Source organism: Eutrigla gurnardus, assembly GCF_963514095.1.
Source record: "Eutrigla gurnardus genome assembly, chromosome: 9".
Taxonomy (NCBI): Eukaryota; Metazoa; Chordata; class Actinopteri; order Perciformes; family Triglidae; genus Eutrigla; species Eutrigla gurnardus.
In genome coordinates this window covers 6,875,671-6,889,226 of record NC_139923.1, presented here as the reverse complement: position 1 = coordinate 6,889,226, position 13,556 = coordinate 6,875,671, and the positions used below count along the sequence as shown (strand labels likewise).

Below are 13,556 nucleotides of genomic sequence, written 5' to 3'. Positions count from 1 at the left end.
ACGTATCCCTGATGTGTTCTGCATAGGAACCATCTGGAGCAGCATAATTCTCGTTACCTGAACCATGCTAAACATTAAGGAGGAGCATTTACTTATGAAACACAAACAGGAACAAACATCTTGAAAATAAGATACTCCTTCACCTTTAAAAGCTGGTCAAACTAAATCGTCTATTTTACTTTTAAATCAGCCTAGTGTTTGATCCATTACCGACCCTGCACATGCACGCTCCCTTTATTTCTCTGTAGAGTCATTGACTGTTTAAATGTATGATTTTTTTAAAGTTGTATCCTATATTAAACCGTGTTTTCGCAGTATAAACATCACTTAAATACCTTTGTGTTCAAAATGTGTTGTGAAAATGTGCCTTTTGAGGAATTAGACAGCATCTCGAGCTTCCACAGGGGGTTACCATTTAGGAGATGAGACTACAACAGGGACTTTGTTCAGACAAATAAATCTGACGTCTAACCAAGCTAAACCCATCAGGGAGACTTAGTGACAACCGTTTCCCATTTCTGTCATGTTTAAGTCAGGAAGAATTACAAAAGGGCACCTAGGGGTGGGGGAATGTGAGGAATCAAAAGGCCAGTCGTTCCCATTGTGATTTTGCGGTAATCAACGGTGTCACATCAAGTGAGCGCTAAGTAGGTAAATCCTTCTCCTGAATAATTGACTACATCTCCAGAAACAAGAGCAACAGCCCTCCACCCATGACAGACATTAAAGCTGACAGAATTAGACGCCTCCAGAGAGCGACTCCCACCACCTGTGCAGAGGGAAACGCACACAGAACAAAGTGCTTCCAGTGTCAAACATGAAATGTTGTTCTGTGGCGTCTGCAGTGGCGTTCTCGTAATAAACCCAGAGCTGCCCATTATTTCAGTTTCCACAATGAAATCAGGCAGCATGAGCTGAATGCCTACAATGTAAAATTGGGTTTGTATAATGTTACAGCGATATACGAGTATTCTTGCAACACCCTGTAAATACTTCTCGCCTATTTCAGAGTACTTACAGTTTCAATGATACTGCAAAAAAATAAACAGAGGCTGGATAAAACAACAGTAACACTTCATACACCAACACACAGCTCAACAATAACACTCGGTAAAGTTTATAATGTTCAGTCTTTATGGACTGTAAAAAGAGCTCTGTGGTGATGTTTTGGGAAATTGCTTGTGGTGTTGGATACATTTGCATCATTTAGTATTTTAAAAGGACTATTTCACCAATGTTACACATTAAAAATGGAATAGTCACTGAAGTACCCATCATATAATGTCCTCTGTGGCTCTGACGGGAGCTTTGTCAAGTCTGAAAGAAGCCCTGATGGTCTCTCCTCCTCCACAGAGCCTCCAAAACAACCGACGTTCACATTAAAGCCCTCTGGTGGCTGCAGGAATTGTGGCCAGAGCAAAGGAGGAAGTCAGGTGACATTATTCTGGCGGAGGTGGTCAGGGTGGATGGATAGGTCAACAACACATCACAGGAGAAAACCGTTGTGTTTTTGTTTTAAGCATAACCACTAAAGTTGGAATCTAAACCTGGTCTACCTTAATGGTCAGCCCACCTTAAGTGAGCCTGAGCTGTTGCTAACTTCAGGGCTGATCTCCTTCACTTTAAATCAGCAGTGTGCAAGCAAGACAAGGAATTTAGCTTGGGTCTTGTAGCTTTTATTCACCAACAAATAAATTGTACACTCCCCTCTCTCTCAACATATTGGCTGCTAACTCCCCCGTATGGATGGACGAGGAACTCAGCGGCCTGTTTAATGCAAACACACAGCAGCCAATAAAGGATGACGATTTCTAATTTGAAAAGATATCTTGTTCTCTGCTGCTGACCAGGTTTTTCTTTTTAAAAAGGTATAAGATTATTCATATGAATCTACCTTTCATATTTGAAAAAAAAATAAAACATCGCAGCTCTAATAAACTTCAATTTTCAGCCACTGTATTTGATTAGGAATAAATAAAACTACAGATGAATTTGGGTCATCAAACTTGGGGCTGGCATATTTAGCTACTCAGCATGACCAGCATCGGCTTTCTGTCATCCATCGTCTACTGCTGATATTATGTATTCAAGGTCGCAGGGGGGCTGCTTGCCCAGCTGACATTGGCCGAAAGCAGGGTACACCCTAGACAGGTAACCAGTCTATCACAGGGAGACATGTAGAGACAGACAGGTAACCAGTCTATCACAGGGAGACATGTAGAGACAGACAGGTAACCAGTCTATCACAGGGAGACATGTAGAGACAGACAGGTAACCAGTCTATCACAGGGAGACATGTAGAGACAGACAGGTAACCAGTCTATCACAGGGAGACATGTAGAGACAGACAGGTAACCAGTCTATCACAGGGCTGACATGTAGAGACAGACAGGTAACCAGTCTATCACAGGGAGACATGTAGAGACAGACAGGTAACCAGTCTATCACAGGGAGACATGTAGAGACAGACAGGTAACCAGTCTATCACAGGGAGACATGTAGAGACAGACAGGTAACCAGTCTATCACAGGGAGACATGTAGAGACAGACAGGTAACCAGTCTATCACAGGGCTGACATGTAGAGACAGACAGGTAACCAGTCTATCACAGGGAGACATGTAGAGACAGACAGGTAACCAGTCTATCACAGGGAGACATGTAGAGACAGACAGGTAACCAGTCTATCACAGGGAGACATGTAGAGACAGACAGGTAACCAGTCTATCACAGGGAGACATGTAGAGACAGACAGGTAACCAGTCTATCACAGGGAGACATGTAGAGACAGACAGGTAACCAGTCTATCACAGGGCTGACATGTAGAGACAGACAGGTAACCAGTCTATCACAGGGAGACATGTAGAGACAGACAGGTAACCAGTCTATCACAGGGAGACATGTAGAGACAGACAGGTAACCAGTCTATCACAGGGAGACATGTAGAGACAGACAGGTAACCAGTCTATCACAGGGAGACATGTAGAGACAGACAGGTAACCAGTCTATCACAGGGCTGACATGTAGAGACAGACAGGTAACCAGTCTATCACAGGGCCGACATGTAGAGACAGACAGGTAACCAGTCTATCACAGGGAGACATGTAGAGACAGACAGGTCCATCCTGCATGTCTTTGGACTGTGGGAGGAAGCCGGAGAACCCAGAGAGAACCCACGCTTACACGGGGAGAACATGCAAACTCCACATAGAAGGAACCCGAACCCAACCCAGGAATCGAACCCGGGACCCTCTCACTGTAAGGCGACCGTGCTACCCACTACACCACCGTGCAGTAGCTTTCTGTCATGTAAATTTAAAATAGTGATACTTTGGTTTGATTTCAATCCTCACACGTGTTTTGAAATTCAAATAGTTTCCGGGGCACATGTGGATATTCAGTTTCTAAGATTCTATCTGGAAAACATCCAGCCACTGAAAACAGTAGCCGGTACTTTGGGGTTCGGGCCAACGTGATGACAGTTCCAGTCTTTAGGAATAAAATCCACCTTCTTTATATTGTGTGTGTGTGTGTGTGTGTGTCAGTTGTTTACAGCCACGTGTGTGTCTACATGTATGTCTCTTATGTTACGTTACAATCCAATAACGCTGACAAACTACGCCCCACACACAACTTGCTCTATGACGTCCTGGCAGGGCCGATGTACGGTATCCGAGGGGGCAGCGGTTCTCCTGGAAACAAAAGAAGCCAACGCACTGTGATCCCCTTCATGCTCTTCAGGCACGCCGCCCAAAAACCCCCCCAGTCGCCATAAAGAATCTCTGGGATCAAACCGACACTACGCTTCCACAGGTCAGCAGATCTTTTCTGACAGGCTTACCTTGTGTCACACCTGAGATCCCACGTGGAGAATTCATGATCATCAAGGTGGGTGACCACCTTGGCCGTCGCTGGCCAGGCCGTGTGACGTTTGATGGCGACCAGCTCGTGACCGGCCTCCCTTGTGAGGTCACGGCTGCAGCAGGTACCCATCCTTCCACAACGGGGCCTCTTTGCTGGATGATTAAAGCCTTTCACTTTTCATCCAGTTTCATCCTTTTCATCTCTTCTGAGTTTCATTCCGGTGTTTCCTCCTCCCTCCTGAATTAAAAAGTCATGTTCTCTCTTCCACTATTTCAGACGTTTAAACGGTCCATTGTCTGCGACTGTCCCAACCAGTATCAGCGACTCTGACCTCCCCACATGATCTCTCTCTCCCTCTCTCTCTCGTATTGGGCCCCGGCGGCTGCACCCTCCTCCTTACATTGACAGAAGTGTTACTGTCTCCCACGACCAGCCAATCTTTAAGAGCCACAACATCTTGTTGTTTCTCTCTGCATCCTCGTCATTCAATCCCTCCTTTGTGTCGGTCCTCCTTTGCTCAATGTTGAACACAGTTGGACCACACACACACACACACACACACACACACACACACACACACACACACACACACACACACACACACACACACACACACACACACACACACACACACACACACACACACACACACACACACACACACACACACACACACACACACACACACACAGACAACAGTCATGTAGAGAAGCAGGAGACGGGTTAGTCCTATGCAGTAGAGATGTGTGGGCTTGTAATGTGGAGAAATTAAGCCTTTGGTCTATGTTTCCATTTGTAGGCATCTGCATCTCACACATTCTTCCACATCTGAAGTTTGTTGTTTTAATAGCACATCATGTGCTGCCATACCACCTTTGATGGAGATAATCTGGTACACCACTGTAAACATCTCTCATTAAAACAGCTGCTTTGCAAGATGGCCTTTACCATGTTTTTAATTCTGAGCTGTATATGCAATTTTAAAATGTTTAATTAGTTTGCCTTTTCTTTAACTTACTGCCCATTTTGTGGTTATAAGAGTTGATGAGACTATGCTGTTCCTTGATATGAATTTTGGATTCAGCCATGTCTTTCATTGCACAAACCATTTTGATTACTGCCACGCTTCATCCATGAACTGTGAGCCCGTCTCATGGTCATCACTCATAGTGTGACTGTATTCAAAAGTGCTATTTTGAGAGGCTGATCAAAGAGGGGATCAGAACCGGGGAAACACCAAAGGACGGAGGGAAAAACAGAATACGAGAATACAAGGGAGCAATCAATAGTGTGCAGAGAAGAGGTGACTTTAATCCCTCAGGAAGTACGGCTGAGTAGACAAAGGACACTTGACTGGAGGGAGAAAAAACTTCACACATTATAAAATACAGAAAGCTCATCATACAATTAAATTCAGAGGCTTCATGAAGAGAAAATGGCATATGCTGAGGCTTATGTATACCCATAAGAAAATCACCTATCAAAGATTGCCCGACCAAAGAGATTTTTGTCATTTCTTCTTCCAATACAAAAGGTATATGCTTAGTTTAAAAAGGCTTTCTCACAAATACAAAACTGATCTGGCAAATCTGAAGACATTTTCTGCAGGCGTTCCTGAGATATTAAGTTCAGGAGAATGGACCGTCATACAGCTGAAAACATGGAGGCTCCGGCCACGGCTGATTTTGCACATGCACAGACTGATCTCATGAAGTGGCGTATGTATGACATGCCAACTCGTATGCCTTTATGGCATGTTTATCAACGCCGAACCCTAACCCTAACCCTAAAGGGTGTTTACATGCACGCGGATGTGATGGGTCATTTCGCTCAGAACGTACACATACACGCGGATAGCTCGAATTGCGTACAGATCTCATCCAACAAATCTCATCCAACGCCAATGGTTTTAGCAACCTTTTTAATGCGACCATCTCAAAATAGTATTTGCAATCACTACACTGTACACAGCCAGTGAGGTTTTGATCTGCTTCAACACAACACGCTCATAATGTTTCCACAACGCGAACCATTTCTCTGAAATACTGGGATCTTAAGAAGTTTTTGCTTTATTTCATCCATTACTGGCCTCTAACTCGCCGCTCATGCAACACATTGGCTCTCTCTTCCCCTCTTCCGAGTGGACATATCGCATCAACATGTGACACACAGGCAACTGATGGAGCCAGAGAGAGAGAGAGAGAGACACATTATCGAGTTACATTTGAAAAGAATCCAGCCCAGGCCTGTCACCTCGTGGTCAGCTTGCTGAACTCTGGTCTGGGTGCTTTATGGTGAGCTGAGAAGGTCAACTCAAGAGATTTGTGTTGCACCTCCTTCACCTCCATCATATTCAAAATGATGTAGTGATGCCAATGTGTTGACTTCTCATCTATATCTTTGGGACCCATAAGCCATTTCTATTACCACCGCAGCAAGAGCATTAAGACTATAACTACACCCTAAAGCGATCCAACATTTCAAACATGCTGTTGAAGGGAATCACGATTTAAATAAAAAATAAAAAAGACGTATGCTGTTGAGGCAAGTGTCACCATAGCAACCAAACAGGCAGTAGGGCAGGTGTATAGATGGGGGGTAAACCTGTAAAAGCTCCAGCCTTTCATCTCTCCAGATATCTGTGCTTCGTGCTCACGAGCACCACAAGTCTGCTCTCAGTATGGTGGACTGTCACAGTCCTGCTTTCAATTTTAAATACAAGATGAAGAGTGCACATACAGGAAGCAGTAAGTGGTTCATGTCCTCTGAAATGGAAAATAACTGTTGATGAAGTACAGTGAGGGGAAATAACATGCATAACTCTGCTTTCCTCCTGAACGTGCAGGAGAAACGATTGCAGCTGTTCCCACTCCGTCAAGGGAAATGCCGCCGTGCACACACGTCTGCATTTTGTTTAATGATGTGTTGACACTTTAATAGATGGTGTGTGTGACTAAGAAACTTCCCTTTGTATGGACATGCAGGAGTGACATTTATCTGGAGTCAATTTGCCTTCCACTAATATTTAAAATGGTCCGTCTTTTTTGTTTGAAATAAGAGGTCTGACACATTGATCGGAAAAATATGAAGTTTATCAAAATAGAATGATATCAATGAGCAAGCCAGATGTTTGGTCACTTTGTGAAACCAAAGTTCAAATAAGCCATTTTTTTCACATAATACATAAATCCTTTTGTTGCATTTCTTTTGAATAATGCATTTTTCGGATGAGGCTGGAGGGCTCTTGATTATTTTCAGATTGGCTTTTTGGATCCGAGTGGCTGTAAGTCTAGTACCAAACAACTGTAATCTATTTGTTAGGCAAAAAAAAGAGGAAATCGATGAATGCACAGCACTTTTACATGCAGTCTTTCCTTCATATTCCCAAAGAGCATCGTGATAAACCACATATCACCCTGACAGATCTGTGTTTTACTCAGATCCAGCTTGAGAGTCTATGGATTAATAGTGCTGCCTCGGGCCAAGGTTAAATATTCAAGACATCCATTTTCAGACAAACTTCAAAGGTGGTATTGAACACACACACACACTACATTCACCTCCTAAATCTTCATAAGACCAGCTCTCACGCACACGCACACGCACACGCACACACACACACACACACACACACACACACACACACACACACACACACACACACACACACGCTGCAATGACCTCAGAGAGTAAACTGTGCATCTATAACATAGCATGGGACAGGACAAGGAAGACAAGAGGGACAGATGTCTCCAAAAATACCTCTCTGTTTGAAGAGGTGATGAATTATCAGCCGCTCAGGCGTTGTTGCATGGGCAGGAAGAACATTCCTTGATGTGTGTGCATAGGATCAACAGAGAACTAGTACGAGGACTCCGGTTTCCACTTCCACAAAACAAAGGTTAAACATTAAATAGAACAACCTGCAATCAACCGCAAATAGGCTAAGCCACAGAGAAAAAGTGCCACACCACTGAGCTGACAAGTCGCAGCTAATCAGTAGAGAAATTAATCGTGGTTGAGAGGTTAAGTCATCGACACGGCCCCCCATCCATTTAACCAACAGCTCAATAATAAACACCCCTAATCACGAGTGATCGTGTTGGAGTGGACTTAGAAAAGGGGACAGAAGTGATTTATCTCACAATAAAAAGCAAATATAACTGCATTCATTCGATCTTACACAAACAGTTTGATTTTATACTTTTACTGTGACTCATAGTTCCGACATTATACCGTACAATCCAGTATGAAACTGGTTGCTTCCTAAATAAACTCCTGGTTTACTTACACACTTTCAAATGCCTCGTTTTGTGAGTACAGACCCTATGTGTACTACTGCAGAAGTTTGGTAACATTCCATGCATTATTAGTGGGGTAATTTACGAGATATACTCTATGTACCATAGCGCTAGTACTAAGCCATTCGGCTGATAGCCCTATCTTGACCAATGTTGACCATCGCTAAAAATGCTTCCGAGGGGGTATTTGGCTGGATGTCATGGTGGAAATGACCTAGGGTGCATTTTACTCCGAACCATCACTTTAAGAGCTCTACTTGTTACCATACTGGTCGTCTGTCTTTTCAACATCGCCAACAGAAATCCCTGTATACAGTAAACACTGCAGCCCTAATTATTTACACTGACAAAGACCCTTGACAGAAAAATATGCCATGAACACAATTGCATGTCATGTAAACTTAACACCCTGTCACACAGACATGTTAATAAGACTACTTGGAGAATATTAACTGTGTATTTATATTTAAGCAAGAAAATGTAGTGAAATGCATGCCACAGCCTGGCCTTAATCTAAAGACTATTTGCTCCATTTAGGGTGAAATAATAAGAGAGATATTATGCACACTAGTGTTACCTTAGACGAAGCTGGTATAGAGAGTTAGCATTGAATTAGTGGATGTTAATGTATGTTGTGTTTTTTTGTCAGGAAAAAAAGAAGCCTTTCAAGCAGAGCATCTTCTCTTTTAGCCGAGTTTGTCTGGTGTTATGAACCAATGAAATAGGAATGTGTTTAAGCATGCAGGCACACACACACTGAGCTTTATGTATGAATAGAGTGAGTCAGGCATAAACACTGACTCACTGCTCTCATCTCACTTCTTACCAACACCCGACGTCCCTCCTTCATACCTGCAGCTCACCACTTTAAATCTCTGATGCTATTTTAGGCGTTATAGATCGGAAAACTTTTCAAATCCTCACTTGTACTTCTAAAACATAAAGTGTATAGAGAATATAGCCAGCAAACTGAAAAACAACACGCTGCCTTTTACAATCAGGTTATGTTTGTCCCACATTGTGACATTTTGAGGGAAGTTTACTTTATTCAGCCTTCATCCCAACCTCAGACGTGTGAAGCTCAGCACTGGTCTGCACCTTAAATAAAGGACCATCTCACATAGTCTTGACCTCCCAGAGAAATAAACGCAGTGGAGGTTGAAATGAGGATACACATAATACGGGAGAAGTGTGAAGGAACATGACTCACCAAAATCAGCTAATCACATCTAGAGAGAGTGTGAAAAAGAGGGGAAGAGTGAGTGAGAGAGAAGCTGCTTCAGCAGATGCTTTATCTTGGGAAGCTTCCTGGATTTGATGAAAATGTACTCATCTTATTTCCAAAGTCATTTGATACAAAAAACAAACCTTCGTCCTCCAAAAACTTCTACTTCCTCTCACCTTGAGAGGCAAACAAACAAAATATATTCACTCCACTCAAGATCAGACATTGTTACATTGGGTTTTTATTCTTCGGGCTTTATGCAGACCAAAGAGTGGAGATACCAACCACAACCAAGCTATAATAGCATCAGCACAGCTGGGGTTTCTCCATTTGCCAAAACATCTGGAGAGCGGTCCATTAGGTGTACCTGACATTCCAGCTCGGCGGCAGGTGACAACCTTCAAGCTTTTTTAAGTCACATTTGATCATTAAAAAAAAAGGGGGGGGGGGGGGGGGGGGCATTGTTTCTGTCTTCCAAAAACATAATAGAAAGCTTTGAGGTGTGTGAAATTGAGGGGAAACTGATTTAACACCTCTGGAAGTTACTAATTTACCTTAGAAACCTAAAGTCTGCTGAATGACAGTCAAAGAGGTGGAAGAATGTGAAAGAAAACCCTTAATAATCCTGGCATATGTTACTGAATTGAGCCTTTAGAGGAGAAGCAGGTGTCTGAAGCAAATATCTGGAGGAAACATCATTTTGTTTGGAATAGAGCCAGCGAAGACAACATCGAATAGGAACACTGTCCTTGGGCTGACATTTACAAAAAGAATAATCTTTAACTCTCCTGCTGTTCCAAAAGCAAACACATAAACTGGTTAGCACCTTCAACCAATGGAAACAACAGAAAAGCTATTGTTGACAAAGCTTTCTCTTCCAGCCTTTATTTGTCTGCCAGGGAACTGTTGGTTCTCTGGTTGAGCCGTGGCTCCACGGCCAAACAAAGCCTCCTTTTCATCTGAGGACAAAGGGCGTTAGATGGCGAGCACAAACCAACCCTATGTTCTTCTTACGCCTTTAATATGATCCATCGGTTTTATTAGCAGCTTCACAAATGTTTTCCATCAAGACGGAAAGCAACAACCTGTTGCTTTTGAAGTTGTCCTTTCTGAGTGACATAACGAGCAGAAAGCTCAGGCAGATTCTCTCGAATGCAGCGAGTCGCTGTTCAGTTTATACGTCAGTCAGCTCACATGTCCCAGCATCTTTCAAGGGAAACAGGAATACTCTCTGCTATGACTCATCATTTTCTAACTCTTCCTATTGTTTATGAGCTTTGTGAAAGAGTGAGTCTAGGCTATCATCCTGTGCACTGAGAAGGAGTGAGAATGAGCTGCTGTAGTTCATCAAAGAGCCCACCTGCTGAAGTACCTTAAGAGAGACATTTCTAAAAACATGACAGGACAAAAACCACTCCAGTGGTCTTGATGGTATCTACAGTCAGTATAACACAGAGGCTTGAAGGCTACAAGTCTTGTGAGGCCACACTCCTGACATTATTGTAAGCTTCTTTGAGATAAGCCTCTTTGTCACGGCTTCGTGATACTATCATTGTGCTTACGCTGCCAGTCGCTCAAATCACTGCACACCCAATAACAGCTTCCTGCCAAGAGCATCAACGGCACAAAACTGCAATCCCTCGAGTCATTCAACATCATGGTCTTTCACTGTGAGTGGATGGGAAGAAGAATACAAATATTTTTTATTAGAGAATGAGAGGAAAGCTGATCTGATCATTTGATGGATTCACTTTGTAAGAATGTTAATAAATTGCATCATTAGATTCCCTGCATTTGTATTGTCATTGTGTCTCTCAAACCCAAGAATGTTTGGTATCTTTGCTGGATGGATGCCTAATACTCATGTCAGCAGTACAACAAGGTGAAATCTGACGGACTTCCTTTCAGAGTCACTGTTTATGCAGCAGGCCGTGTTTCTCACACCTTTCTAGATTACAGAACAATGACTAAGGACGGGGCTGAGCAGCAACGGGACTGAACCAGCTGTCTTCTACGACCAACACACATTAATGACATCTCGTCTGCTCTCTCACTGTCTTCCTCTCCCCTGCTGCCTTCCTTAAATCCCCTTCAGGGAAGCCAGTCATGCAGACGTTCCTGCGGGAGGTTTATCCTCCTCAGATCTGCACAGCTCCGTCTAGGAGGACCAGGAGGAGGAGGACCCCATCTGGAGGACCCTCGGGGGTTAACAGAGAATCACACATTGTGTCTGTTTGCATGTGCGCAGGTATGAGCAAACACGAGAACAAGAGCTCTTAGACAAACACTGAGAAATTCTTGTGGAGAGGTATGTGAGAGTGGGTTTAGAAGCCTTCAGACAAAACCACACTTCCGTCCCACTCGTCCACAGGGGGATATAAGGGGGCATTATTGCTTTTGAACGTTGTGGACAGAGGGGGAAGGAGGGAGGAGAAATGAGCCGGAGGAAGACAAGCGATCCGACTACTGATGCTGAGTCATCAACGAGGTCATCAACAGTCCTGGGAGTCACAAAATGATACTCATATGGCATATTGAGATAGTAAATTGTGATCGTCGTCGCTGGAAACGCACAGTGAAGGGCCCAAAGGACGTGTTGGCGGTTTGGTGATTCACACTGCCTCACAGGCTTTCTGTGTATTATGACGTAGTGCACAAACTATTCCTTTTGATGATCAATAAATTATTAAAGCAGGGCTCAACAGTAACCGTTGCCAGGTTGCCATTGGCAATCACAGAAACGACTTTTAAGCATTTAGAAAATAGGGACAGCAAAACATGCACCTCAAAATATATATTTTAAATATCAATATAGGGCTGCATGGTGGTGTAGTGGGTAGCACTCTCGCCTCACAGCAAGAGGGTCCTGGGTTCGATTCCCGGGTCGGCCCGGGTTCCTTCTGTGTGGAGTTTGCATGTTCTCCCCGTGTAAGCGTGGGTTCTCTCCGGGTTCTCCGGCTTCCTCCCACAGTCCAAAGACATGCAGGATGGGGATAGGTTCATTGATGACTCTAAATTGCCCGTAGGTGTGAATGTGAGTGTGAATGGTTGTTTGTCTCTACATGTCGGCCCTGTGATAGACTGGCGTCCTGTCCAGGGGGAACCCTGCCTTCGCCCAATGACAGCTGGGATCGGCTCCAGCCCCCCCGTGCCCCTCAATACAGGATAAGCGGTAGAAAATGGATGGATGGATGGAAATATCAATATAATAACACTAATATAACGTTAGTGGTATATAACTATTGCTGGTCCAGTCAGAACTAGACAACACTACACATGCAAAAGTTCACTTCAGTGATGCGTTGACATTTGATGGGTGATGTACTGTAACAACATACAAGTGTTTCTTTAACAGTTTACTTCAGTGATTGGAGAGGTTGTTTTCAGTAAATGTTTCTGTGCTGCCTTAAATGCATTTATTTAACTTTATTATTTTTCAATGATAAATTATTTGTTGTTTATTTCTGTTAAAATGGTAGTGGGTTAATTATTAACGCTTTAAGAAATTGTTGTCGGGTCACATGATGACGTCACTTCCGGTTTTGATCTACTTCCGGTTTTGGTCTACTTCCGGTTCGGCCGTTTTTGCGCGGCCACTTCCTGGTTAGCCCTGAGACAATAGCTGCGTTTCAATAACAGTTTGAGTCGCCCTCGCTCACTTGCCCTAAGCACTTGCCCTCGGGGGAATCCCCGCCGCCATCTTAAGGGCTGTTCCATTTCCCTGAACAGCTGAACTCCATCAGATCGACCCTTGAGGGCTGAGTGATCGAGTGAACAACGATGGTCACTCCAGAGCTGTATATCACCCACAATGCATTGCAGTGGTGCACGAAAAATATGTCCATGCGGTGGCGATAATGAACCTCAAACACCATTGTCTGCTGTCTATTCACCACCAAGGAAGAAGAAGAAAGAAGAAACTAGAAAATGAATTAAATTTAATTAATTTTCTTAAATTGTGCAATTAGACTGTCTGTTGCAGTTATGGCAGAGCCCAACGTTTACAAGTGTAAGTACACTCAACAAAAATATAAACGCAACACTTTTGTTTTTGCTCCCATTTTTCATGAGATGGACTTAAAGATCTAAAATTAATTCCAGATACACAATATTACCATTTCTCTCAAACATCGTTCACAAATCTGTCTAAATGTGTGATAGTGAGCAC

General features: G+C 43.4%; 1 protein-coding gene across 6 annotated transcripts in view; it reads right to left on the bottom strand.

The window, feature by feature from the left end:
- The window catches only part of LOC311018119 (pleckstrin homology domain-containing family A member 7-like), a 149,127-nt gene that overhangs the window by 118,046 nt on the left and 17,525 nt on the right, over positions 1-13,556 (bottom strand). Inside the window, exon 1 of one of the 6 annotated variants that reach the window (XM_084016918.1) lies at positions 3,840-4,006. The exons of the other annotated variants lie outside the window; for them this stretch is intronic. Within the exon in view, the coding sequence (XP_083873044.1) occupies positions 3,840-3,991 (152 nt within the window). The 5' untranslated portion in view covers positions 3,992-4,006. Of the gene's footprint in view, positions 1-3,839; positions 4,007-13,556 lie in introns of those variants that run through there. 6 annotated transcript variants of the gene reach the window in all.